Here is a 24,162-nt window from a genome sequence, read left to right as displayed (position 1 = left end):
ACTGTTTCACACCTCCATGCCTTTATTTACACTTTTTCATCTACCTGGAATGCCCTTCCCACTTTTCTCTACCAAAGGAGCTCTGGCTTGTTTTTCAAGCTTAAAGGACACCTTGGTGGAAGCCTCATAGATTGCATTATCAGGTTAGATCTGCTTCCTGTATGATCTCAAAGATCTCAATGCTAAGTTCTGACAATGGAGGAGGAGAAAAAGGAACTGATAAAGAATAAAGAAAGGTGCAGGAAACCGGGGACTTCCCTGGTGGTGCTGTGGCTAAGACTCTGTGCTCCCAATGCAGGGGACCCAGGTTTGATCCCCGGTCAGGGAACTAGCTCCCACATGCTGCAACTGAAAGATCCCTGAAGCCACAATGATGATCAAAGATCCCATGCTGCAACTAAGACCCAGAACAGCCAAGTAAATAAGTTTTTGAAAAAGAAATGTATAGGAAACCACTATTAGCAGAAAGTGTTCACTAATTGAATATGTAGAGAGAAGAAAGCTATGACAAACCTAGACAGCATATTAAAAAGCAGAGATATCACTTTGCCAACAAAGGTCTGTCTAGTCCAAGCCAAGGTTTTTTCCAGTAGTCATGTATGGATGTGAGAGTTGGACCATAAAGAAAGCTGAGTGCTAAAGAATTGATGCTTTTGAACTGTGGTGGTGGAGACGACTCCTGAGAGTCCCTTGGACAGCAAGGAGATCAAACCAGTCCATCCTAAAGGAAATCAGTCCTGATATTCATTGGAAGGACTGATGCTGAAGCTGAAACTCCCAATACTTCAGCCACCTGATGCGAAGAACTGACTCATTGGAAAAGACCTTGATGCTGGGAAAGATTGAGGGCAGGAGGAGAAGGGGACAACAGAGGATGAGATGGTTGGATGGCACTGTTGACTCAATGGACATGAGTCTGAGCAAACTTTGGGAGGTAGTGGAGGACAGAGGAACCCAGCGTGCTCAGTTCAGGGGGTTGCAAAGAGTCGGACTTGACTTCATGCTGAACAACAACAGCAATAGAGAAGGGAACAGAATTGCCTACAACAGGCAATTAACATGTGCTAGGCATTGGGGATGCAAAAATAACTGGGACCACCTTTTCTCTCAGAGTTGTCTGACTAATGTGGAAACAGAAGGGTCTAGAAAATGAGAGAGTGTGCAAGATGTGATGACAGGAGTGTGCACAAGCAGCAGAGAGAAGGATCCCCAGGAAGAATCAGGGAAGACTCCCCAGAGGAACCTTGAGTCTCAAATGCTGGCAAGCAGTTCTGTTGCCTGAGAACTAAGTGGGGCTCCAGGACACAGACTTAGGAATCAGAGAATTGTAGATTCCCATGCTGGCCCTGCTGCCTGCTAATCTCAGAAAATCTGTTCACCCATTGTTGAAAAAAAAAAAATGACAAAGAGAGACTTTCCTGGTAGTCTAGTGGTTAAGATTTCACCTTCAGGGGGCGGGGGCATGTGCAGTTTCGATTCCTGATTGGGAGCTAAGATCCCACCTGCTGTCTGTCAAAAAAAGTGAAAAAAAAAGAAAGAAAGAAAGAAACAACATTGTAACAAAGTCAATAAAGACTTTAAAATTGGTCCACATTAAAAAAAAATCTTAATTAAAAAAAAAAATCCCTGGGTTGGGAAGATGCCCTGGAGAAGGGAAAGGCTACCCACTCCAGTTTTCTGACCTGGAAAATTCCATGGACTATGTAGTCCATGGGGTCGCAAAGAGTTGGATACAACTGAGCAACTTTCACACTTTCACACACTTCACTTTCATCTCCTCCTAAGTGCTTGGTAATTGCGTTTTGCTTTCACTTTATGTTTAGTATTCCTCAAATTCGGGCCTCCTTCTGCAATGTCCTATGTCCATTTATGGCATTATTTAGTAAGCCAAAAACTTGGCTGACATTTTCAAGGCCTCTTCATCTTTGCATTAGTCCCCAGATCCAGTTTACAGCACCTAAGCCTCCTCAATGTCTCTCAACTTCAACATCATCCCTTACCTGGACCACCTTGGCAACTCCTTCAGTGGTGTCCCTGCCTTCCATTATCTCCTTCAGTCCATTTCTTTCAAACATTTAAATAAAACCATGAAATCTCCAGCTTACACTCATGGGTCCCTTCCAGCCACATCTCCTTTATTTCCTCTCTACCCCTGTCCTGCCTGTCACCTCTGTCAGTGTCTGCTCTTCCCATCATCTACTACTGTACTGTACATCTAGTACTGTTCCATGAGTTTGCCTAAGTGGGTCCATTTGCCTGAAATGAATGTCTTCCCTTTTCATCCCTGACTGCAAAACTCCAATTCATCCTGCAAGACCCAGTTCAAAAGCCCTCTCTTGCAGAAAGCTTTCCCAGACTTGCTGGCTGTTAGAGGCTCCCTCCTCTGGTCTCTTCAGCCCCCTGGGTGAATAGGCCTACCTTTGTGCCATAACTTTGTGTTTATGTGACTCGCTAAGCCAGATGGGAGCAACTCAGGGACTGGATCTAATCCTTCACATATCCATGGAGCCCAGCACAACTACCTGGGCCACAACACCCTAAGGAGACTCCCCCCATCAGCTCCTCCATCAGCCCCACACGGGGAGACTTTAGACATCACGTCTGCAGCGGGATGCCTGCACAGTCTCAGATGCTGCCTGTCCTCTGCAATTCACTCCTATATACCTCTTGGTCCCAGCAAGCCTGGCCTAGTTTCTGGGAAAACATGTAGACTCATAAAAAGCTGTATAATGTAGAGGGTTAAACTTAGACTCAGCCATTTCCTGGCTTCATGATTTGGGGTAAGTTGTTGAACCTCTCCAAGCCTCAGTTTTTTCATCTGTAAAATGGAGTTGCTAACAACACCTGCCTCATAGGATTGCTCTGAGTATTGTCTAGTTCAAAATTCACCCAGGTCCCCACTTTCGAACCCCAGGATGATAAAGTCACTCAGCCAATGTCTGTCTTGGCAAGTCTGGGGATAACAGACTTATGAGCAGTTCTAGGTGAAACTTGAGATAGCCAAACAATTTTAGTGTTCCCAAACCTGGCCAGCATCAGAATCACCTCATTTGGTAAAAACTTATCCAAGGGCAAGGATTCTATTCACTTTGTCTTGCCCCAGAGCCCTCTTCACCTCCCAGCGGATAGAGGACCTCTCGCTTTTCAGGCGGCCTTCCAAACCAGCCTGTAAAATATCTGCTCATGTCACTCTCCTGTTCAAAACCCCTCCGTAGCTCCCCATGGCCCTCAGGACCCAGGCCCACCTTCCTCAAACTGACCCAAAAGCCCAGCATGATCAAGCCTCTGCACTCCCAATGCCCCTCTCTCCTCCAGGCTTCTGCACAGCTCTTCTCTAATCTCGTACATTCTTCACAACCCTCTTTCAGGGGCTAATACCTAGTCATCGCTCCAGCACTCACCCTTACAATGTAACTGCTCGCTTACTTATCTATTTTTCCCATACAGCTGCTAGCACCTTAAGAGTAGAAACTTGTTCAGGGCTATCTTCATGGTGATGGACAGGGCCAACCGTGGTTCTTGATAAATACTTGCTGAATAAATGAATGAGAACTGGCTAGTCCAGAGTGACCCAGAAGAGCAGGCAACCCCGTGGGAAGGTTCTTCCTCCTGCCTCAAGGTGACACGTCAGCCTGAGGACTGGAAAGATGACATTGTGGGTAGGAGCTGCCATCTTTTTCTGGACTCAGAAGGCTGTAGAGCTAAAAGCTCAGGATTAACATTGGACAGACTTGGGTCAACGCTCTTAGCTCTGCCTGTGACTTTGGCCTAAACACTTGACCTCTCCTGAGCTCCAGCTTTCTCATCTGTTAGAAGATTGAGCTACATTCATGTAAAGCACTCACATCTTGCCTGACCCACAGCAAGCATCCAATAAACATTAGGTTTGGGATGCCACTTAGCTTCCCAGGAAAGTGCTGCTCTCTCTTTTGTTCCCCATCAATGTGCCCATGCAGTAGAGGCATCAGAAAATGTGATGGCACAGAACGGAACAGTTCCCAGAGCAGAGAGAACACTGGCTTTTTAGGGAAAAGAACACCAATATTTGTTCACATCGGAGACAGCAGCCCTCCCCGTTCATGAAGCACACGCTTCCCTCGGGGCGGGGGGGAGGGAAGCCCAGGGAACTGGAAGGCATAAAGGAAAGCAGGCTGAACAATATTTTCTCCCCAAGGAAGCCCCTTTCCCCCATCTGGCCCACGAAACCCCGCTCTCCCCAGATCAAGAATGTGGGCTCGGGCCTCCCCACCCCCCCACGCAGGCACGCGCAGAAGTGGCTTCTTCTGGAGAGAGCAGCTGGCTCAAGTGCAGTTCTGCCGTTTTATTTTTCCTGGGATACTCAAGGGGATGTGGGAACAGCCACAGGTGTGGTGAGGGGAAGCCCCCATCTCCCCTCCCCAGCAGCTGGGGAAAGGGGAGAGGCCCAGGCGCCCTGGTCCTGGGTTGGTCCAGCCACTGTGGTCCCTGGGCCCGGTGGGCTGAGGGCTCAGGGGAGCGCCCCTGGGAGGGTGGGGCGGGCTCCTAGGCGGGGTTCGGGATTCTTCATAAAAAGCCACGAAGCTTGATTTCCCCACGAAGCCCAGCCCCGCGGGGTGGGGGGGGGGGTGAGGAGAGGGGGGACGCAGAGCCCAGATGGGGGACCCGGCCCGGCCTGGCCCGTGGGGGGTGGGAGGGGGGGGGGTAATGGCAGAGATGGTGCCCGTGGAGAGGAGGTGGGGACGAAGCGTCGGACCTCGAGGAAGAGGGGTCCCGGTGGGGGCACAGGGCGGAGAGGCACGGCCCCCAGCCCAGCCCAGCCCGGGCGCCTTCGCGTGGGGTCAGGAAGGTAAAAAACCCACGAGCGCGTGACGGGCCGGAGGGGCCGGGGCGTGCGGTGCCGGCGGGGCGGGCGCACGGGGCGGCCCGCGTTCACAGTGACCTCGACGCTGGGTGTACAGTACGGGTAGAAAACCGCGGGCCCGGGCCGGGGCTGGGCGGGCCGGGCCGGTCACAGCCTGGTCTGGGCCTCGGGGATGTAGATCTCGATGCTGTCGGCGCTCTCGGTGGCCGAGCTGTGGCGGAAGGAGGCGGCGCGCTTGGCCGCCAGGAGCCGCTTGCGGGCTTCCTGCCGCTGCCGGTCCACCGAGTCCAGGGAGCGCTCCTTCACCGGCACACCCCGGCCCCGCGAGGGCTTCTTTGGTATCGGCGGAGGGACCTTCTTCTCCTCCTGCCGGCAGAGGGGCGGCGCTTAGCTTGGGGGCGGGGTCCCGGCCGACTCCCCACCTCGCTCCCCCGCGGCCCCGAGGGGGTTCACAGCGCACACCTCTGACTCGTGAGCCAGGCTCTCGAGAGCGCGTGCGGGCCCCCCGAAGCCCCAGGGGTGCCTGTTCTGCCAAGGTCAAACCCACATTTTTCATCTTTAAAAAAAAAAGGTGGACTCGTGCGCCCCCTGGTGGAGCCATTTTCCACCTCTCGCATCAGAGAGAGGGTTCGCTTCCTCGCGGGGAGTGGATGCTCTCCCTCCAGACACACGGGGAGTGCAGCTTCCCTGACCTGGGCAAGACAATGGGGGTTCACATTCCAAGCTGCTGGGCCCCATCTCTATGACGGTCTAGTGAGATGAGGGCTGAAGGTCCCCTCCGTGCCTAGAGCCAAGCTGAGGGCAGTTTGCCAATCTGACTTCCTCAAACTACAGCTGTAGCTTTCTTTGGTAAAGAAAGGGGCTCTTGCAGCTCAGGCAGTGATGAGGTGGTTCTTGTCGTGGAACCAAGCAGACGGCAATGACCCAGAGGGTGGTCGTAGAGGGTCCCCATCACCTGTCCAGGGCTGCCTTGGCTGGCCAGGGTCTCCTCCTGCTTTCCTCTCCCCCGCCCACACTCTCTGGGGAAGGGCATTTCCCAGGGTTTGGACTCTTGGCTTGAAGGGACCTCCCCCCACCTTAGGCTCCAGGAGTTTCCAGCTGTTGGCCTTGAGTTGCTGTAGCTCCAGGAACTTGAGGGTCACATCCTCGATAGAGAGCTGCAGGAGGTCCCAGAAACCCGCCAGGTCCTGGAAGGTGGGCACAGGGAACGCAGTGGGGTCCTGCAGTGGAAGGAGTCAGAGGGGAGGCAGCCAGTCAGAGGGGCCTGAGCCCCAGCCAGGAGCTGAGAAAGCCCACCCCACCCTCACTGTCCAGAAGTTCAATCTGGGAGAGCGGAGTGGGGACTGGGAGGAGGGAGACAAGAGCGAGCCCAGACCTCTCTGTCATGGGCACAAACGCCTGGTCTCCCCCCAGGTATCCATGCGCTCTGGTCGTCTACCAGGTACACACACCTGAGGCTCCATGCCCACGATCACTCACCATGCTCTGCTGACACAGCCGGAAGAACTGCTGAACCTTTTGGGACAGGAGAAGTTGTGTGCTGCCCACGGCACTGCGGATTTTCTCCAGGACTGGAGAGCAAAACGAGATGGAGGAGGGGAATGATGCCTCTCCTTCCTCTGCCTCCAGGAAGTCTGCCTGGGATGACTCTGACCCCTCTTGTTATCCGGCACCATCTATCCGTCTGTCTCCTCCGGCCCCTCCCCATCCCATATACTCAAGATCCTAACAAGCAACTCCTGCGCCATTTCACCAAGAAGACTGACTCCCCAGACACTGTTTCTTCCATCATACGATCTACATTTCTTGACTGGCTATCCTCCTGTGTCCTCTTGCCTCCCATGTCAGAGGAGAGATGGAAATCAGCACCAGTCCAGCCCTACAGCCTTAGCCAGCCAGGTACTCGCTCAGTGACACCTCGCTGGCAGAACTTTGTCACCCATCAGAGTCCTTGGCTCACTGAGAATTACCAAATAATGTCATGTCCCTGACTCATCTTCTAGTCACGATCCTATCAGCTTGAGGGTTGGGCGGTAAACCGCTGTCTGCCCTCACACTGTACCTGCAGACCCCTCTGGCAGGACCATGTCTTCCTGGCTGAGTCTCCTTCCCCCAGGCCGCAGACAAGAGCTGACCTGCACACTGCCTCCCCCTCTGCCTGAAGGCCTGCTCTCACACCTGGATCAGACCTGGATTCCCAGCCAGCCCAGATGGAAATAAGGCCTCCTGGAATCTCCATGGCCTTGGGCTGGTAGCCGTCTCCTAGAAAGCCCAGCCCTTTCACTCGCTCTCCCCGGTCCCAGCTCTGGCCTCTGAAGCTGCTCGCGCTTCCTTCCAGGAGCTCCCGGCACACTGCCCGTGGGAGCCACCAAGGCCTGGGGTCACGCCGCCAAGTGTGAGAAAGGCACGGTCACGCCCAGGGCCCTCCCGCACCCCGCCGCGGCCCGGCCACCGCCAGCCCCCAGGCCGCCGGCGCACCGAGCCCGCACTCACTCTCCTCCGGCAGTTCGTAGTCCTCCGCCTCGCGCTCCATCTGCTGGCACCAATGCTCCAGCTTCTCCACCTCCGCCCTCAGCATCTTGATGAACCACTCGCCATCCCGTGGGCAGGGGGACGTGCGGCCTGAGTCCGGGAGGCTACGTGAGCCGCGCTCCATCCAGGAGTCGCGGCGCCCGGACCCGGGGCCGGGGGTGGGGGCAGGGGCAGGGCCGGGCGACCCATCGGTGGCCGGCGGCTCGTACGGCAGTGGGTAGCCCTCGCGGTAGGCCCACTGGCCCTGCGTGTGGACCGTGCGGAAGACTGAGTAGGTGGGGGCCCGGGGCCCGGGCTGGGGCTCAGAGGCGTGCCTCTGGAAGGAGCGTCCGAATTGCAGGGCCTTGTCTTCTGTGGCCACGGTGGCCAGGCCGGCCAGGCCCTCCAGCTCCAGGTCAGCCTGCACGCCGGCTGTCACACTGTTGGAGCGCTTGAACCTCGCCCGCCTGGTGAGAGAGGTGGCGGTCATCTCTGCGCCTGCCCAGTCTCACCCCAGCCCTCACCTGCACCCCAGGGCAAAAGGAGAAGGAATGAGACAGGAAACCTACAAAGTGATTGATGGACAGTCATCCACCACCTTTAAATGAATCGGTCCTCGCCACAGGTGAGCACATAATATACCTACCTGTTGCACCGGTTCTGGACAGGGGTGATATTCAAAACATTAAACCACTTATACTCGATGGGCAGAACAGAGGCTGGCATATACCAATCGGACAGACATAGCCAAAGTGCTAGGGCATCACCCTGCAGAAGCTGGGCTGAGGCCCACAGTCACCCAGCTGCGAAACAGCAGAGCCAGAATGTGGACCCAGGGCTGCCACGCTCCACAGCCCAGGAACTCCTCACCACACCAGCTGCTAGAACATCAGGAGGAACTGTCTTAGAGCAGCTGGGGGAAGGAGGGTGGGCTGCAGCTGGGAGGACTTCTCCTCTAGGGACCCCAGGGCTCAGCACAGAGCCTGGCCAGACAGTCAGCTGGTGCCAAGAGAGCTGAATTAAGTTGTTGACAGGAATGATACAGGGCCTGGAAATTTCTTGTCTTTGAGTTAATAACGTGCAAATCTTATGCAAAACAGAGTCAATTAGCCTTGTTATCCCCCCTGACCACCCCCACCCGACTGAGTTCAGTCAGAATGAGGGCTCTTTTCTATGAAGAAGTCACTTCTCCCGAGGGGCAGGAGGTTGGGGTCAGACAACACTTAAAGAAGGGAGAGTCAGGAGATGCGGGGGTGGCAGGGAGAGATGAATAGAAGTTTGCAGTCTGGAAATTCAAGAAGCAGGCAAGAAAAGCCCATGTGTCCGAAGCTACCTTCACTCTCATGGTCAGAAGAAAAAGGGGGTTGGGAGCTAGGTTTAGGGGCTCCTCCAGCTTCCTGGGAGACTCCCACAACCCCCACAACTTCAGTCTTCCTCTTGCTGCCCAGGCCTTCTTTGCCTGCCTGCTTTGCCTGCCTGCTTCCCTCCAGCTGGCGGGCTGCCTGCTGGGAGCCTGTTGCCATAGAAACCAGGCCCGGAAGGATGCGGCAGGACCCAGGAAAGAGAGATGCACTCATGTGCAGTCTCCAACCAGCCCTATGTCCCAACCCCCACCCAGAGAGAGAGAAAGCAAGAACATATCCACATGGCCTCCCACATGGTCTTCACCTTGCTGCCTGCCCTGTCTTGCCCTGGTCAGGACTTGCATCATTCTTACCTTGACTACTGGATCTGCCTCCTTTTAGACACCACTGCCTCCACTCAGTATAGCAGAGACGAGCACCGGACTAGAAGGCAGACCTGAGTTCCAATGCTGGCCTTGATGCTACGTGCCTTTGGGAAGTCACTCACCCTCCACCCAGACCACCTAGTATATAATATATGTATATGTGTATATAAAATACATTATATGGCATATATGAATATATATTACATATAAACACACACACATATATGATATAAAATGATAGGAATGGACCAGTACCATTGCCAAGGTACCTCCTTTCTCTAAAATTATACTTTGCAGGTGGGGGATAAGTGTAATAGGCAAGGGAGATTAAGAGGGACAAACTTCCAGCTACAAAATAGTATAAATAACTCACAGAAGTGAAATGTACAGCATGAGTAATATAGTCAATACTATTGTAGTAACTTTATATGGTGACAGATGGTAACTAGACTTATCGTGGTGACCACTGCAATATATATATATATAGTGTATGGAAATACTGAATTTTTGCACCTGGCACTGCACAGCATTGTAGGTCAATTATACCGCAATAAAAATAATAAAATATTTTTTAGATAAAATAAAATTATACATTTTAAAAATTATATCTTATACAATTATACCTATGCATATTTTAGGATCTGGGGCCCAACTTTCCCTCACCAATCCACCCAGGACTAGAATAGTCTTTCTTTCTTTCTTTAATACTTATTTACTTATTTGGCTGTGCTGGGTCTTAGTCAAGGCACAAGGGATCTTTATTCTGAAGTGCAGGATCTTTAGTTGTGGCAAGAGAACTCAGTTGCAGCATGTAGGATCTATTAATAGTTCCCTGACCAAGGATCGAACCTGGGCCCCCGGCATGGGGAGTGCAGAGTCTTAGCCACTGGACCACCAGGGAAGTCCCTGGAGTAGTCTCTCTGAAGCTGACCTCTGCCCAACTCATTCCCCTGCTCAGAACCCTTTCATTGCTCCCCACTGCCAACAAGACAGAGTCTAGGCTTCCTGTGCTGACATTTACTCTGGATGCAGTTCTCTCTGATCTTATCCCGCTTGCACCCTCTTTGCTCCCCAAGTAGATTCTCGTGGCCCTTACTTTAGCCTCTGCATTTGCTATTCCCCCACTTAAAAAGGCCTTCTTCCTCCTCACTCCCTGTTGGTTCCCTGCTCAAGTTCCCTCTTCTTCTGTGAGCCTTCTCTAGACCATCCTTGGAACCATTCCTCTCTCAGCTGTCTTCTTGCACATGGAGGCAGTCCCACACTTTAGGGCTTCCCAGGTGGCTCAGTGGGTAAAGAATCTGCCTGCAGTGCAGGAGACACAGATTCCATCCCTGGGTCAGGAAGATCCCCTGGAGAAAGGCACAGTAACTCACTTCAGTATTCTTGCCTGGGGAATCCCATGGACAGAGCAGCCTGCCAGGCTACAATCCCTAGGGTAGCAAAGAGTCAGACACGACTGAGCACTCATGCATGCCACTGTTTGGTTACATTGTTCTGTTTCTGGTGAGAGTCCTGTGTGTCTAACTAAACTGTTAGGATGCCCTTTGGCTTCCTTTGAATATTTTTGTGCTTTGAGCTCCAGTTATTCTCTGGCTCCTTCTGGCAAACCCCACTGGGAAAGGTGGGGCTTGCCCCAGTAAATACACTAGTGAAGATGTGCCTTCCTTATTTGCTTTCCTGTTGCCCCCACAAAGCATGGATGTGTCTTTCGGTATCTGTGCCTTTCACTCTCCTCTGAGAGGTCCTGAGAAGATCACTCTGTGTCTTGATGGAAATAGGCCACACAGTCTGGAACTTCAGAAGCCTGAATGCCCCAGGCTACATCGTTCTCAAGTCAGTACCTCAAGAAGCTCTCTCATCGTGTCTACTTGAAGGAAGACCAAAGAAATTGAGAAGCTTATAGGATTACTGGAAACACAATCTTTACCAACACTTCCAGCCAGGAGCCAGAGATTTGCACAGTGCAAGCAGGAATTGGTCATCCTTGAGCAAGTGGCACTTAAAACTAGCAGTGTAGGACTTCCCTGGTGGTCTAGTGGTTAAGAATTTGCCTGCCAGTGCAGGTGTTTGATCCCTGGTCCAGAAAGATTCCACATGCCGTGGGGCAACTAAACCCATGCCCCACAAGTGCTGAGCCCGGGTGCCTAGAACCTGTGCTCCGAAACAAGAGAAGTCACCGCGATGAGAACTGCGGGCACATCCACCAGAGAGTAGTCCCCGCTTGCTGCAACTACAGAAAACCTGCTCGCAGCAACGAAGACCCAGCGCAGCCAAAAATAAATCAACCATTTTAAAAATAAATAAAACCAGCAATGTGGGATAAGATTACCCAAGGAAAGAGCAATGGAACAAAGATGCCCTGGGAACACAGACATTTCAGGGGTTGGTGGAGACAGTGTAGCCCCAGATGTGTCTAAGCCAGAGACGAAAAGGAAGAAAATCAAGAGAAAGTCACCTAAAAGCAGATAGGAGACCAAAAAAGTGGGGAGCCCCCCAAAAAAGGGTCTCAATAGGGAATGAGCAGCCAACTGGAAAATGTAACCAACTGAGAACGAAAGGTGTTTACTGACTTGGCAACATGGAAGCCACTTGTGATCAGTCAGTTTGGTGGAGTTTGAGCGCAAATGCAGAGGTAAGGCTGTGAGAAAACTGGGAGTGTGTCCTTGAGCGCTCAGTCATATCTGACTCTTTGCGACCCTATGGACTGTATGTAGCCCGCCAGGCTCCTCTGTCCATGGGATTCTCCAGGCAGGGCGTAGAGAAAACTAGGCAAGACAATGGGCTTCCCTGGTGGCTCAGTGGTAAAGAATCCACCTGTAATTCAGGAGACACAGGTTCCATCCCCAGGTCGGGAAGATCCCCTGGAGAAGGACATGGTAACCCACTCCAGTATTCTGGCCTGGGAAATCCCATGGACAAAGGAGCCTGGCTGGCTACAATCCATGGGGTCGCGAAGAGTCAGACACGACTTAGCGACTAAACCACCCCCACCACCAGGCAGCTCCCAGAGAGCCTGGTGGAGAAGGGAGGAATAGAGAAGGCAATGTACTTTTAAGGAAGGGATAATATGATTATCTGGCAATTATATCTCAATAGGACTGGGAGGAGGGACATTTTGCTGAGGATGGTTCTCACATGCTATATCCCTAAGGGGCAGGCAGAATAATGGCCCCCCAAGGAAGTCCAGGTCCCAATTCCCACAACCTGTGAATATGTTAACTTCCACAACAAAAAAGACTTTGCAGAAATGATCACATCAAGGATCTTGAGATCCTGCACTATCCAGTGGTATACATTTTAGTCAAAAGAGTTCTTGTAAGTCAAAGAGGGTAGCAGGAAAGTCAGGGTCAGAGAAGGCAATGGGACAACAGGATCAAGGCTGGAGTGACATCATGGGAGGACTCTACCCGCCACTGCTGGCTCTGAAACCAGAAATGGGCTACAAGCCAAGGAATGCAGACAGCCTCTCTAAACTGGAAAAGGTGATAAAATGGATGCTTTCCAGAGACTCCAGAAGGGATCAGTCCTGCCAACACCTTGATTTTAGCCCAGTGAAACCCAGTTCAGACTTCCAACCTCTAGAAATGTAAAATCATAAATACAGATTATTAGATGCTGCTAAATTTGTGACTATATATCCTATCAGCAATAGGTAACTAATGCAATTTGTAAAGAGAAATCAACTGAAGCTAGAGAAGAGAGAGGCAGTAATCCAAGGACCAGATATGAGGGGAATAAATAAAAATGAACATCCTCTGAACAGTTCAGTTCAGTTCAGTCGCTCAGTCGTGTCCGACTCTTTGCAACCCCATGAATTGCAGCACGCCAGGCCTCCCTGTCCATCTGAACAGTTAGCAAGTGCTAAAGTACTTTACATGCTTTAATCAATATGCTCAATCATCACATTAGTATCACCCCGACTTACAGGTGAGAAAACTAAGACTTAGAGAAGCTAGGTGACTTCCTAAGACCTGACAGTATCAATTTAGGGCAGTCTGTCCACAGTGGCCAGCTCTTAAACCATGACATTCCACTGCCTCCCTAGGATTGAGGGAGAGGGGCAGCCTCAACCAGAAAGGCAGATACCTCAACCCCTGAGGCCAGACTGTTGGAGGAGGCAAGGGAAGAGATGCAAGCTAGAGGTTGGTCCAGAAATGGAAAGAGATCCCACCAGATGACCTCAGTTGTTACAATAAAATACACAGGGAGGGGACTTCACTGGTGGTCCGGTGATTAAAACGACACGCTTTCACTACAGGTGGCACAGGTTTGACCCCAGGTCGGGTAACTAAGATCCCACTTGCCGCAGGGCATGTATGGCCAGAAAATAAAATATAAATTAAAAAAATAATAAAGTAAGCAGGGCAGTTGTCTGCTGGAGATTAGGGGGAAAGGAGGCTGGGGGAGGAAATGAGAATGAACAGCTTTTGGGGAGGCAGGCTAGCAGAGTGGTTAAGCATGTATGCTCTGGAGCCAGACTGCCTGGGTCCAAAGCCTAGCTCTATGGTTTGTGCCTCAGTTTCCTTATCTGTAAATGAGAATGATAACAGTACCTATTCATAGGACTGTTATGATAAATCTAAAAAACTTAACAGCACCTGGTCTGCCCATTGCAAATGTTAGCTATTATATGGTAAGGCAGGAAGGCGTGTAGCTTGCATTGAAAAGAAAGGGAGGTGGACAAATAAAATAATGGGAGTGTAGCACTGAGAACCCAGGAAGACCATTGTAGTTACTGATTATCATGATTGCTTTTGATCATTTCCATCTGTTCTCCCACAGCACTCTGAATAAAACCTCTTTTATACTCCATACCACACTGCATTATAGTTATGTAGTTGTATATCTGTCTCCCTTATAAAATTGGGCAGTTCCTCAAATAAACGTTGCTTGGGTGGTAGGTTGGTTGGTTTGCTGGTTGGAAGGAAGGATGGCAGAGACTACGAATCATCTCTCAACATCCATTTCCCTCCTCCCTTAATAATAGAATCCCACAGTTTTAAGTTAGACACATGGCCACTTCAAATAAAGATTCTTTTACAATTCCCCTTGCAGTCAGGTGCAGCATGTGGTTAAGTTCTAGCTCATGGGATATAAGCAGAAGTAGAATGTGCAACTTTCAGAAAATGTTCCTAAAGGGAGAAGGTATGCCCTTCTTTGTTCCTTTCTCCTCCCTGCTGTCCAGAATGCAGACATGATGGCTGAACCTCAAGCAGCCATTTTGGAACATGAGATGGAAGCCAAGTACTGAGGATGGAGGAGCAATAAGGTAGAAGAAGACTGGGTCCTGACACCGTGTAGCACCTACCAGCCCTCAACTGACTCTCTGGACTTCTAGGTAAGACAGAAATAAACTGTCATATTCGAGTCACTGTCATTTAGAAATTTTCTATAACTCACAGCCAAACCTAACCCTAACTCTAACAGATCCATTTTCAGGGTACTAAAGTCCAGGGCTTATGCCCCTATTTAGTTTTGGATCTGGCAGTATTTGCTGCAGTCTTCACCAATAGTTGTAAACACAGGATAGAAATTGGCTTCAGTTATGAATCACTACTAACTCATAACAATGCCTTTCACAATATTTTCTCCCCAAGCCTTTTAACAAGGCTGAGGAGGGCTTCTCCCCTCAAGTCCTTTAGAATGACAGTGCTCACATTCCTGATGCTTCTGGAAGTTGTTATCATGGTTACTTCCGGGAGATGTTTCTACAGTGATTCTCCAAGGGATAACAAAAGGCTCTGGGAAGAAACTGGCTTATCCCAAGAGATGCATTGTCCAAGGAATGCTCAACATTCTAGGAGTTGTCAAGAGGTTTTGCTAGGAGTATTTGGCAGCAGACTGGCAGGGGTGGGAGGGATAATGGGATTGGAGATTTCAGCAAGGCTCGGCCATTGTACCAGCTCCCTCTCTGAGAAAGCATCCAAGAGCTTAAACATATAATCAATCAGGGATCCCCAAGTCCACCATCCCTAGCCTGGGGGCTGTCTCCCTACCCCCACCCAAGTGGGGCTAGGATGGGAGACTGAGGAAGAATCATGACCATCTTGGAGTTGACGGCAGAGGAGTAGAGGCGGTGTCCACCCCACCAGTCTTGTGGCCAGTCAGCAACTCACTGCTTTTGCAGGACTGCTCTTGGAATATAACGTCATGAGGATGGATGCATACTGTTCTTTCAGCACATTCCCTTCACAAGTCCCCGTGCCAGAAATGACCATGATACTAAGGAAGGGGTGGACTTCCTGCACAGAGTTCTCTAGGTATCCCTGACTGGGCATGTGCATCTAAGTAGGGTTGTCAGATAAAATACTACAGGACTCTCAGTTAAATTTTAATTTCAAATAAATAACAGCTAATTTTTTAGTATATGTCTCAAGTACTATTTGGGAAATACTTTTACTAAAAATAATTCATTGCTTATCTGAAAATCAGATTTAATTGGCTAGTATAGTGTTTTCTACTCATGTTTTTTGTTTTGTTTTGTTTTTGCTAAATCTGGGATTTCAGATAAGATCTTAGTGGGAGAGATCCAGAAGTGGAAGCTACAAGGGGATCCCATGATTAGAGAGAGTCAGAAGTAAAAATCACATGGTTTCGATGTTCACAGAAGGCCCTGGGAACAGACTTCTGATACTCAGCAAAGACCTTTGATGCATTCTTTTGTCAAAGCCCAGAGTGTGCTGGGTCTGGAAAGACAGGTGCTGTGGGATGCTCTGAGACAGGGCTGGTAACTGTTTCTTAACTATGCTCCCTCCCACCACAGTCTTAGCACCTGCTGGCCCTTCTGCCGGGAACGCTCAGCTCCCACTTTCACCTTGTTGATTTTTGCCCATCCTTCAGGTCTCCACTCAAATGTCACCTTCTCCGCAAGGGGGAATCCATGCCTGACCTCTCTGATGGGTCCAAGCCCCGTATTACACACTCTCACAGTCTGTATACCTCTCCTCTGAGGCTCCTGAAGTTATACTTCTACATCACTTAAGAGGTTCTTAGATTAATGCAGCAGCAAGCTTCACAGCGCAGGGCTGTGTCCGGCCGTGCCCACCTCTGTATCCTTGGTGCCCAGCACAAAACGTGACACAAATGCCAGGGGTACAGTTAACGCCTGTGGACAGATGAACCCAGGTGGGGGCATGGTGGAGATGGAACCGAAGGGGCACCAACCCCAACTCCTGTCTGTCGCTAAGCCAGGCCACCACTGCTGATGAACAACAGCAGAGACCCACAGGCAACTCTCAGGTGTTACAGGCAATACATCTGAATTCTTCACCCAACTGGTTAGCAGAGAACCCCTGCATGGCAGAAAAGGAGAAACTTTTCCTCCCCTGCCATTTTTAAAACCAAAGTAGAGAGAGAGAAAGAGAGAAATACTTGGATCAGTGAGACAGGAGCAAGGACAAGAGACTCCAAGAAAATTTGGTGGCAGCGGGTGGGGGGTGGGGCGAAGCCTGGACGCATGCCTAGAAAGGCTGCTGGTACTCATGGCTCACTTTTACGTACCAGTTGGGACATGGTGTGTGGTAAGTCAGACTTAGAGTGCCAGGGACATAAGGGACAGAAAGGACGGTGCAGGTGCATAACTAAGGATGCCTTCAGCAGACAAGCAAGGGAACCTGGCCAGAAAGATGCGCCAGATTTCTTCTCTCCCCACCTGTCACCCCCTCCAGATTCCCAGTGTGATCACCTGTCCCAAGCAATTCAGTTCCTTAGACATTGATCCAACACCATCTCCCTTCCCCAACCCACCCCTCCAGACCTCCCTGAGCACCTACATGAGGACAAGGAAGACCTCAGTCTCTACCTGTCCCCACCCTTCCTGACTTCACTCCAAATGCTTCCAAAATCAGTCCACTTCTCTATCTGCTGTTCATGGCCTAGTCCAGACGACTGATCGATGTAGTGGACTGAACCAACTTAAGAAGTTCCCACCCACCACCCCCATTCACATAGAAACGCTGGATCAAACAAAGCCCAAAAGGTGGTTTTGCTACAATGCCAAGCTTGAAAACAGGAAAGAGACAACTTCAAGTATCAGAAACAAAGAAGAAATTCAATATCTGAGTGGTGAGCAGGAATCTAAGCCAAGTGAGCCACAGGAATACGGGCCAGACATATGCTAGAGGCTAGATGGTAATGCCCAGGGAGGATAAAAGGAGACACCCTGAGCCTGTGCATCCTGGGGACCTGGAAGGACACCCCATGCATAAAGCCAGCAGCAAAAAAAAAAAAAAAAAAAAAAGGTTGTTTCATTTACAAACGCAGACTAGAAAACTCATGTCATGATTCAGGTATGTGGCCTGGAAGCAGGATGCTGAAAAATGAGAATATTAAGGCTGCTCTGTGTGTGGGTGTGGGGTCTGAATAAGTAGTACCAGTGAAATACAGAAACCTCAAGCTGAGATATTAACTCTAAAACTGGTCCCAAGCTCAAGCAGTACTTCGGCATAAAGGGAATTGAACCCAGGAGGAAGCAGTGGGTAGTAACAAGCAATAGTGAACACATAAATTGTTAAAACATGTTTGTAAATCCAAACTATTAAACTATAAAAGATACAACAACAACTGATTTGGCAGGGTTTTTTAAAGAGGTATAATCAGAATACTAGAAAAACATAACATGGAAAATGGGAACTAAGAAGGAAATTAAAGTGTTTAAAGGTTCTTATTTTGTGCCTATTTCAAGATAGAAATACTAATTTCAGACTCTATTAGAGAAGTGTGAAATTAAGTATATTTGTTTGAAATCTGAGGGAAATCACTACTAAAACATAAACTTCCACACCAGTGGAGAGATGGAGGGAACAGGAGAAATTAAGTCACCTTGATCAGTTCAATAGATGGCAGAAAAGTAGGGGAGGATAAAAGCAAAGGAAAACCATGTCCGGAAGAAAATTTTCAAAGAGATGATAGTAATAAGGCCAAATAAACCAGTAATCAAAAATATATAAATGGATTAAATAGGTCTACTAAACTCTAGCCCCATACTGCTTATGAGCAACATATCTAAAACATGAAGATAGAGAGACATGAGGAGACAAAGGATGAAAAAAGATGCAGTGGAAAATTAATCAAAAGAAAGCAGACATAGCAATTAAACCAGGCAAAATCAACTTCAAGGCAAAAACCAGCAATAAGGATGAAAAGCATCCTATTTAATGATAAAAGGGCCAACCCATCAAGAAGATACAATAATCATAAGCCTGAATACTATTGACTTTAAAAAATGCACAGTGTAGGAGCTGCCAGTTAAGTTTTATTTGGGGCAAAATGAGGACTGCAGCCTGGGAGATACAACCTCAGATAGCTCTGAGAAACTGCTCCAAAGAGGTAGGGGGGAAGGATAGTATACATGTGATTTTGGTAAAGGGGGAGTACGTGCAATCAAGCACTTTTTTTTGTAGAAAGTTTCTGCTGGGAAACAATCGTCACCATGAAGGATTTTGGTGCTTTTCTAGCTATGATGAGATACAAGAATTGGGCTCATAGAAACAGCTCCTGGGAATATCTGACTATCTGAAGACCGGTCTGGCCAGTTTTCCCACAGAATGCCTCATTTCTGCTCTCCATCCTGAACTCCTTCGTGGGTGTCGGAGGTGCTGCTGCAGCAACAGCACGTGATGTAACTCTTGTAGAGGTGGATGGCAAGTGCCAATCTGTGATCGACAATACTAAATAGCATTCTTTCAAATTAAAGAAAATGATCAATAAAATTCCCAGCACATTCATAATCATGGTGAGACATTTTTAACACACCTGTCTCATAACTGTTAAACATCCAAAAAAAACAAAGGTAAACATTTGAAAAATATAATTTACAAGTCTGACTACATATATATATATGATGAAGAAGCCCTGACAAATTCTAAGGAATAAATATCACACAGAATGCATTCTACAACCACAATGTAGCAAATCTAGAAAATGAGAGTGTCCTGCACATGCACAAAAAATACATTTGGCAATTATAAAATAATTCTTCTAAATAATTTATAAGGTAAAAAGGAAATGATGATGAAAAGTTACAAACTAGTTAGAACTGAACAATGAAAACACTGCATCCCAAAACTGATGAGATACAGATACAGCAATGTAGTTAGAAGCAAATGGATGGCCTTAAAAACACATTGGAAAATAAGAAATAGTGTTCAAGAGGCTGAAAAGAAACAAACATGGTAAAAGAAAGAAAATAATAACACAAAAGTAGTAGAAGAAAGGAAATATTAAAGGTAAAAGAGAAACAATAGAGACACTTATCCAAACCAAAAGCTAGTTTTTTTCTTTAAGACTAATAAAGGACAATTTTTTAAAATATATTAAAATAATAAAATATACAAACCTTGGGCAAAATGAGTCAAGAAAGAGAGGTAGGGTATAAATATGTGGTATTAGGAATAAAAATGAGGCACAGCTTGTAAATATGTTAACACTTTATAAAATTATAATACTATCAGAAAGAATATTTATACCAAAAATTTTGAAAGCTGTCAATTTTTGTTAAATGGCCCATTTTTTAGAAATACATGAGTCACCAAAATTGACTCAAGAAGAAAAATAAAACCAGAATAGTCAATAACCGCTAAAAGAAACAGAAGCTGCAGTTTGAAGTCTCTCCTATCCCAGAAAGGCATCAGGCCCAGATAGCTTTATAGGTAGCCTTTGCTGAAACTTTAAGGACGAGATAACCCTTACTTTACACAAACTGTTTCAAAGAACAGAAACACAGAGAACACTACCAAGCTCATTTTCAGAGTCGAGCATAAGCTTAATGCCTGAGCTAAATAACAACAATCAAAACAAAATTGTGGGCCAATATCATTTATGAACACAAATATAAAAATCTTACATAAAGTAACAGCTATTCAAAAATCCAGCAATGTCTATGAAAACAATACCACAAGACTGTGACAAAACTGTTAGAGTTCCATATACTCATTTTTCTCTTTGTCTGCAGCAAGAAGAATCCTAATTTTCAGCTCTGCTCATTGCACTTTGCTTCCCAATAAAAGACTATTCCACAGCCCCCCTTGCACCTAGATGCCACCATGGGATGGAGCTTTAGCCAATGTGATGTGTGAAAGTACTGTGTGTAACTTTTAGGAAGTCTTTTAAAAAGGAGGGACCGCATCCTCCTCCTCTCCAAGGAATTCTCCTTGGTACTGCTCAGAATGCAGACAGGATAGCTAGGGTTTAATCATCAGCTTCTTGGATATAAGTGCTGTACAAAGGGTGGAAGACCAGCAAGACAAGAGGAGTCTGGGGTCCTGACACTGAACTTCTACATCTAGGCTTTTTATTTGTTTGTGTGCATGCTAAGTCGCTTCAGTCATGTCCAACTCTTTGTGACCCCATGGACTGTAGCCCACCAGGTTCATCGATCCATGGGATTCTCCAGGCAAGAATACTGGAGTGGGTTGCCATGCCCTTCTCCAGGGCATCTCTCCAACCCAGAGATGGAACCTGCATCTTCCTGCAGCTTTAGTCAGAGAGAAATATATTGAACACACTACTGAGTCCCTATCTGCTGAAAGTGAAAGTCACTCAGTTGTGTCTGACTCTTTGCTCCCCCTTGGACTATACAGTCCATGGAATTCTCCTGGCCAGAATACTGGAGTGGGTAACCTTTCCCTTCTCCAAGGGATCTTCCCAACCCAGGGATCAAACGCAGGTCTCCCGCATTGCAGGCAGATTCTTTACCAGCTGAGCCACAAAGGAAGCCCAAGAACACGAGTGACTCAGCCCTGTTTAGCCCTGATTAGCCAAACTTAGCCCTGTTTAGCCAAACTTAATCCAAACTCATAATGGGATTCATCGAGGTTTAACCCAGGAATGAAGGAATGGGTCAACATGGAAAATAAATCAATATAATTCAGCATGTTACAGATGAAAGGAGAAAATCTAGGATCATATCTCAGTAGATTCTAGAAAAGCACTCAATAAAATTCCACTCTCATTTTTTATTGAAAAATAAAAACTCTTAGCCAACTAGAAATAGAAGGGAATTTCCTTAACTGATAAACAGTTCCCATCAAAATCTGAGGCCAACATCATCATACTTCTAAGTGGGACTTAGAAGATATTCACTAATATCAGGAGTGACACAAGAGTGCTACACTCAACAGTGAACTAGAAGTCCTAGTTGATGCACTATTACAAGAAAAAGAGATTTTACTTTTATCTATTTATTTACTTATTTGGCTGTGCCATGCAGCTTATAGGATCTCAGTTCCCTGACCACAGATTGAAGCCACACCCTCAGCAGTGGAAATGTGGAGTCCTAACCATTGGACAGCCAGGGAATTCAAAGAAATTTTTAAAATATAGATTTAAAAGAAATATTCTCATTTGCAAAACTGACGACATAAAAAAAACCCATCATGATTTTCAGACAAACTTTGGGTCTTAATAAGACAGAGCAGCAAGGTTGCTGAATACAAAATCAACATGTAAAACCTAATAGTGTTCCCACACATTAGTAGTACCCAAGTATACATTTAGCAGGGAAAAAAGATCCCCAACCTGAGATTGTCCACAATGCCTTCCTTCTGGATCATTAAAAAAATCCTGCTTCCTAGTCTCCCCATGTCTGCCCTTACTTTCCTCAAATTCATTCTTCACTCAGAAGCTAGTGATCTTTTGTAAACATTAATTAGATCATACCACACTCCTTTAACCTTTCAAAGGCCACTCATTAGTTAGAATTAAATTCCAAGGGGAGTTTAGGGAAGAATGGATACATGTATATGTATGGCTGAGTCCCTTTGCTATCCACCTGAAACTATCACAATACTGTTAATCAGCTATCCAAGTGTCCAAGTGTTAGTCACTCAGTCCTGTCTGATTCTTTGCGACCCTGCCAGGTCCCTCTGTCCACAGAATTCTCCAGGCAAGAATACTGGAGTGGGTTGCCATTCCCTTCTCCAGGGACTCTTCCCGACCCAGGGATCAGACCTGGGTCTCCTGCGTTGCAGGCGGATTCTTTACCGTCTGAGCTACTATACTCCAATATAAAATAAAAATGTTTTTTAAAAAAGAATTAAATTCCAGTTCTTTATCATGCCCATGCTCTACATGACCTGGCCCCACCTATTCTCCAATCCACTCCCCCACAACCACCCCATCCTGTTCCACACCAGCCATACGAACCTTCTTTCAGTTCCTGAAGCATGTCACTCTTTCCTGTCCCAGCGCTTCCACATAGTGCTACTCCCTCTTCCTGGGATGCTTCCCGCATGTTCACCAGCCTCCCGCCCGCTACCACCTGAGTGTTCCCCGTCAGCCCTCAAGTCTCAGCTTAAATGTCACCTGCTTAATCTGAGTAAAGTCCCTTCTCTCTTAGCGCCTGCTTTTTTCTTTCATATGACCACTGTAATGTGTAATAATATCCCATTACCTGTTATACCATAGTATGTAATTATATCTTTACTCATGTATTATTTTCTTTCTTAATTTTATTTAATGTATTTATTTATTGGCTGAACCACACAGCCTGTGGGATCTTAGTTCCCTGACAGGGATCAAACCCATGCCCCCTGCATTGGAAGCACAGTTTTAACCACTGGACCTCCAAGGAAATCCCACTCATGGATTGTTTACTCATTGCCTTGATTCCCTTCTAGGCCATAACTCCTATGAGGCCAGAAGTCATGTCTTTCATGCTTCCCGGAGCATTTAACAGAAGCTGTCATATAACAGATGCTTAACAAGTATTTTCTAAATGAATCAATCCGGAAATGAATGACAGAGTTTGCTGATTTAGCTCAAGTCTCAGCAGCATGCCTGCTGGACTCTTCCCAGGATTCAGGTTTGTTTTGAGGAATGGGGTACCTCCAGGGGTCTATCTGGATGAGGGACCAAGAAGCCTCATCAAGGAGCAAATGGGGCCACATGGGCTTGGTTGATGGTCCATGGTTCAGCATTACAGCTGGCGGCAGCGTTCTGAACACAGTGCTGCACCTCGCCATGACTCCTACCCCACCTCTCAAGAACTCAAGTTATGGACTTGCAGGATTCGGTTGCCAGAACTTTTCTGAGATCTTTATGGTATATTAAGAATTTGAAGGGGACCTCCCTGACAGTCCAGTGGCTAAGACTCCACACTCCCAATGCAGGGGGCCTGGGTTCGATCCTTGGTCAGGAACTAGATCCTACATGCTATAACTAAGATTGGTGAAGGTAAATAAATAAAAAGAATTTGGAGGACAGTAGCTTTCAGGAATAATGGGGGCAACAAGGGTGTCTTTTTGCTGTCCTCGATAGAGACACTCACAGCCTTAGGAGCATAGGAGCTGCAGGGCGCTAACATGAAGAGGAAAATGGTGAACCCCCGCAGGAACCTCAAGAAGTCTTCATCACACACACACGATGCTCCCAGGGGTTCCCAGAAACAGCTGAGGGGATTTAGGGAAGGTCTAAAAGCCCAACAATGGCAACCAGAAACAGAGATGCTAAGGACTGCTACGGGCACTCTAGTTTTACTCCTTCATGGGGTATGACCTGGGCCACACAGATTACCATAAATCTCTTACTGCCAGCCCCAGGCAGCTTCCCCGACACCACACTTAGGGCCCCTGGCCTGGGAGCAAGGCAGCCCAGAAGGCAGACGGGCCACCGTGGCACTGCTACCTGGTCATTGGGGAAAGAAAGCATCTTCCACAGGAACCCAACAACAGAGGGATTCCTCCCAGTGTTCCCTCCAGAGCTCTCAGTGCTAATTTTTCAGATGGAAATTAAGAAAACAATCTTTCTGAGGCCATCTAATGCCAGAAGAGTGGCTGTTAATTTCTTGGGTACAACACAGACTCAGGCATATAATAGGTACCCCCGACTGGTTAAATGCTTGTGTGAGCCGAATGAGGAGGAGTGTTATATCTACCAGGGGTCCCTGAGAGGCAATCTTCATGTTTATTTGTTTCTTTTTGAGCTCACATACTTGTACACCACAGGAAGTCAGCAGGGACTGGAAAAATCCTGTGATCCTCTGTAAAGCACAACTGCTGGAGGCCTCCTCTGCACCCACCTGCTACTGCCCCCTACCACCCGCTTTCCTGGACCCCTGGATACCTCCTGTCCACCGCTCAGCATC

The 24,162-nt window shown here is 47.9% G+C and overlaps 1 protein-coding gene across 1 annotated transcript in view; it reads right to left on the bottom strand.

Annotated features, from left to right (window-relative positions):
- Positions 1 to 4,306: 4,306 nt before the first annotated feature.
- DLGAP3 (DLG associated protein 3) overlaps positions 4,307 to 24,162 on the bottom strand; it is a 62,957-nt gene continuing 43,101 nt past the window's right edge. Inside the window, exons 9-12 of the mRNA XM_043877877.1 lie at positions 7,334 to 7,818; positions 6,320 to 6,411; positions 5,917 to 6,060; positions 4,307 to 5,206 (exon numbers count right to left, since the gene is read on the bottom strand). Of these exons, the coding sequence (XP_043733812.1) occupies positions 4,988 to 5,206; positions 5,917 to 6,060; positions 6,320 to 6,411; positions 7,334 to 7,818 (940 nt within the window). The 3' untranslated portion in view covers positions 4,307 to 4,987. The remainder of the gene's footprint in view (positions 5,207 to 5,916; positions 6,061 to 6,319; positions 6,412 to 7,333; positions 7,819 to 24,162) is intronic.

Source organism: Cervus elaphus, chromosome 20 (genome assembly GCF_910594005.1).
Source record: "Cervus elaphus chromosome 20, mCerEla1.1, whole genome shotgun sequence".
In the NCBI taxonomy this organism is placed as follows: Eukaryota; Metazoa; Chordata; class Mammalia; order Artiodactyla; family Cervidae; genus Cervus; species Cervus elaphus.
This window is presented reverse-complemented; position numbering and strand designations above follow the sequence as displayed.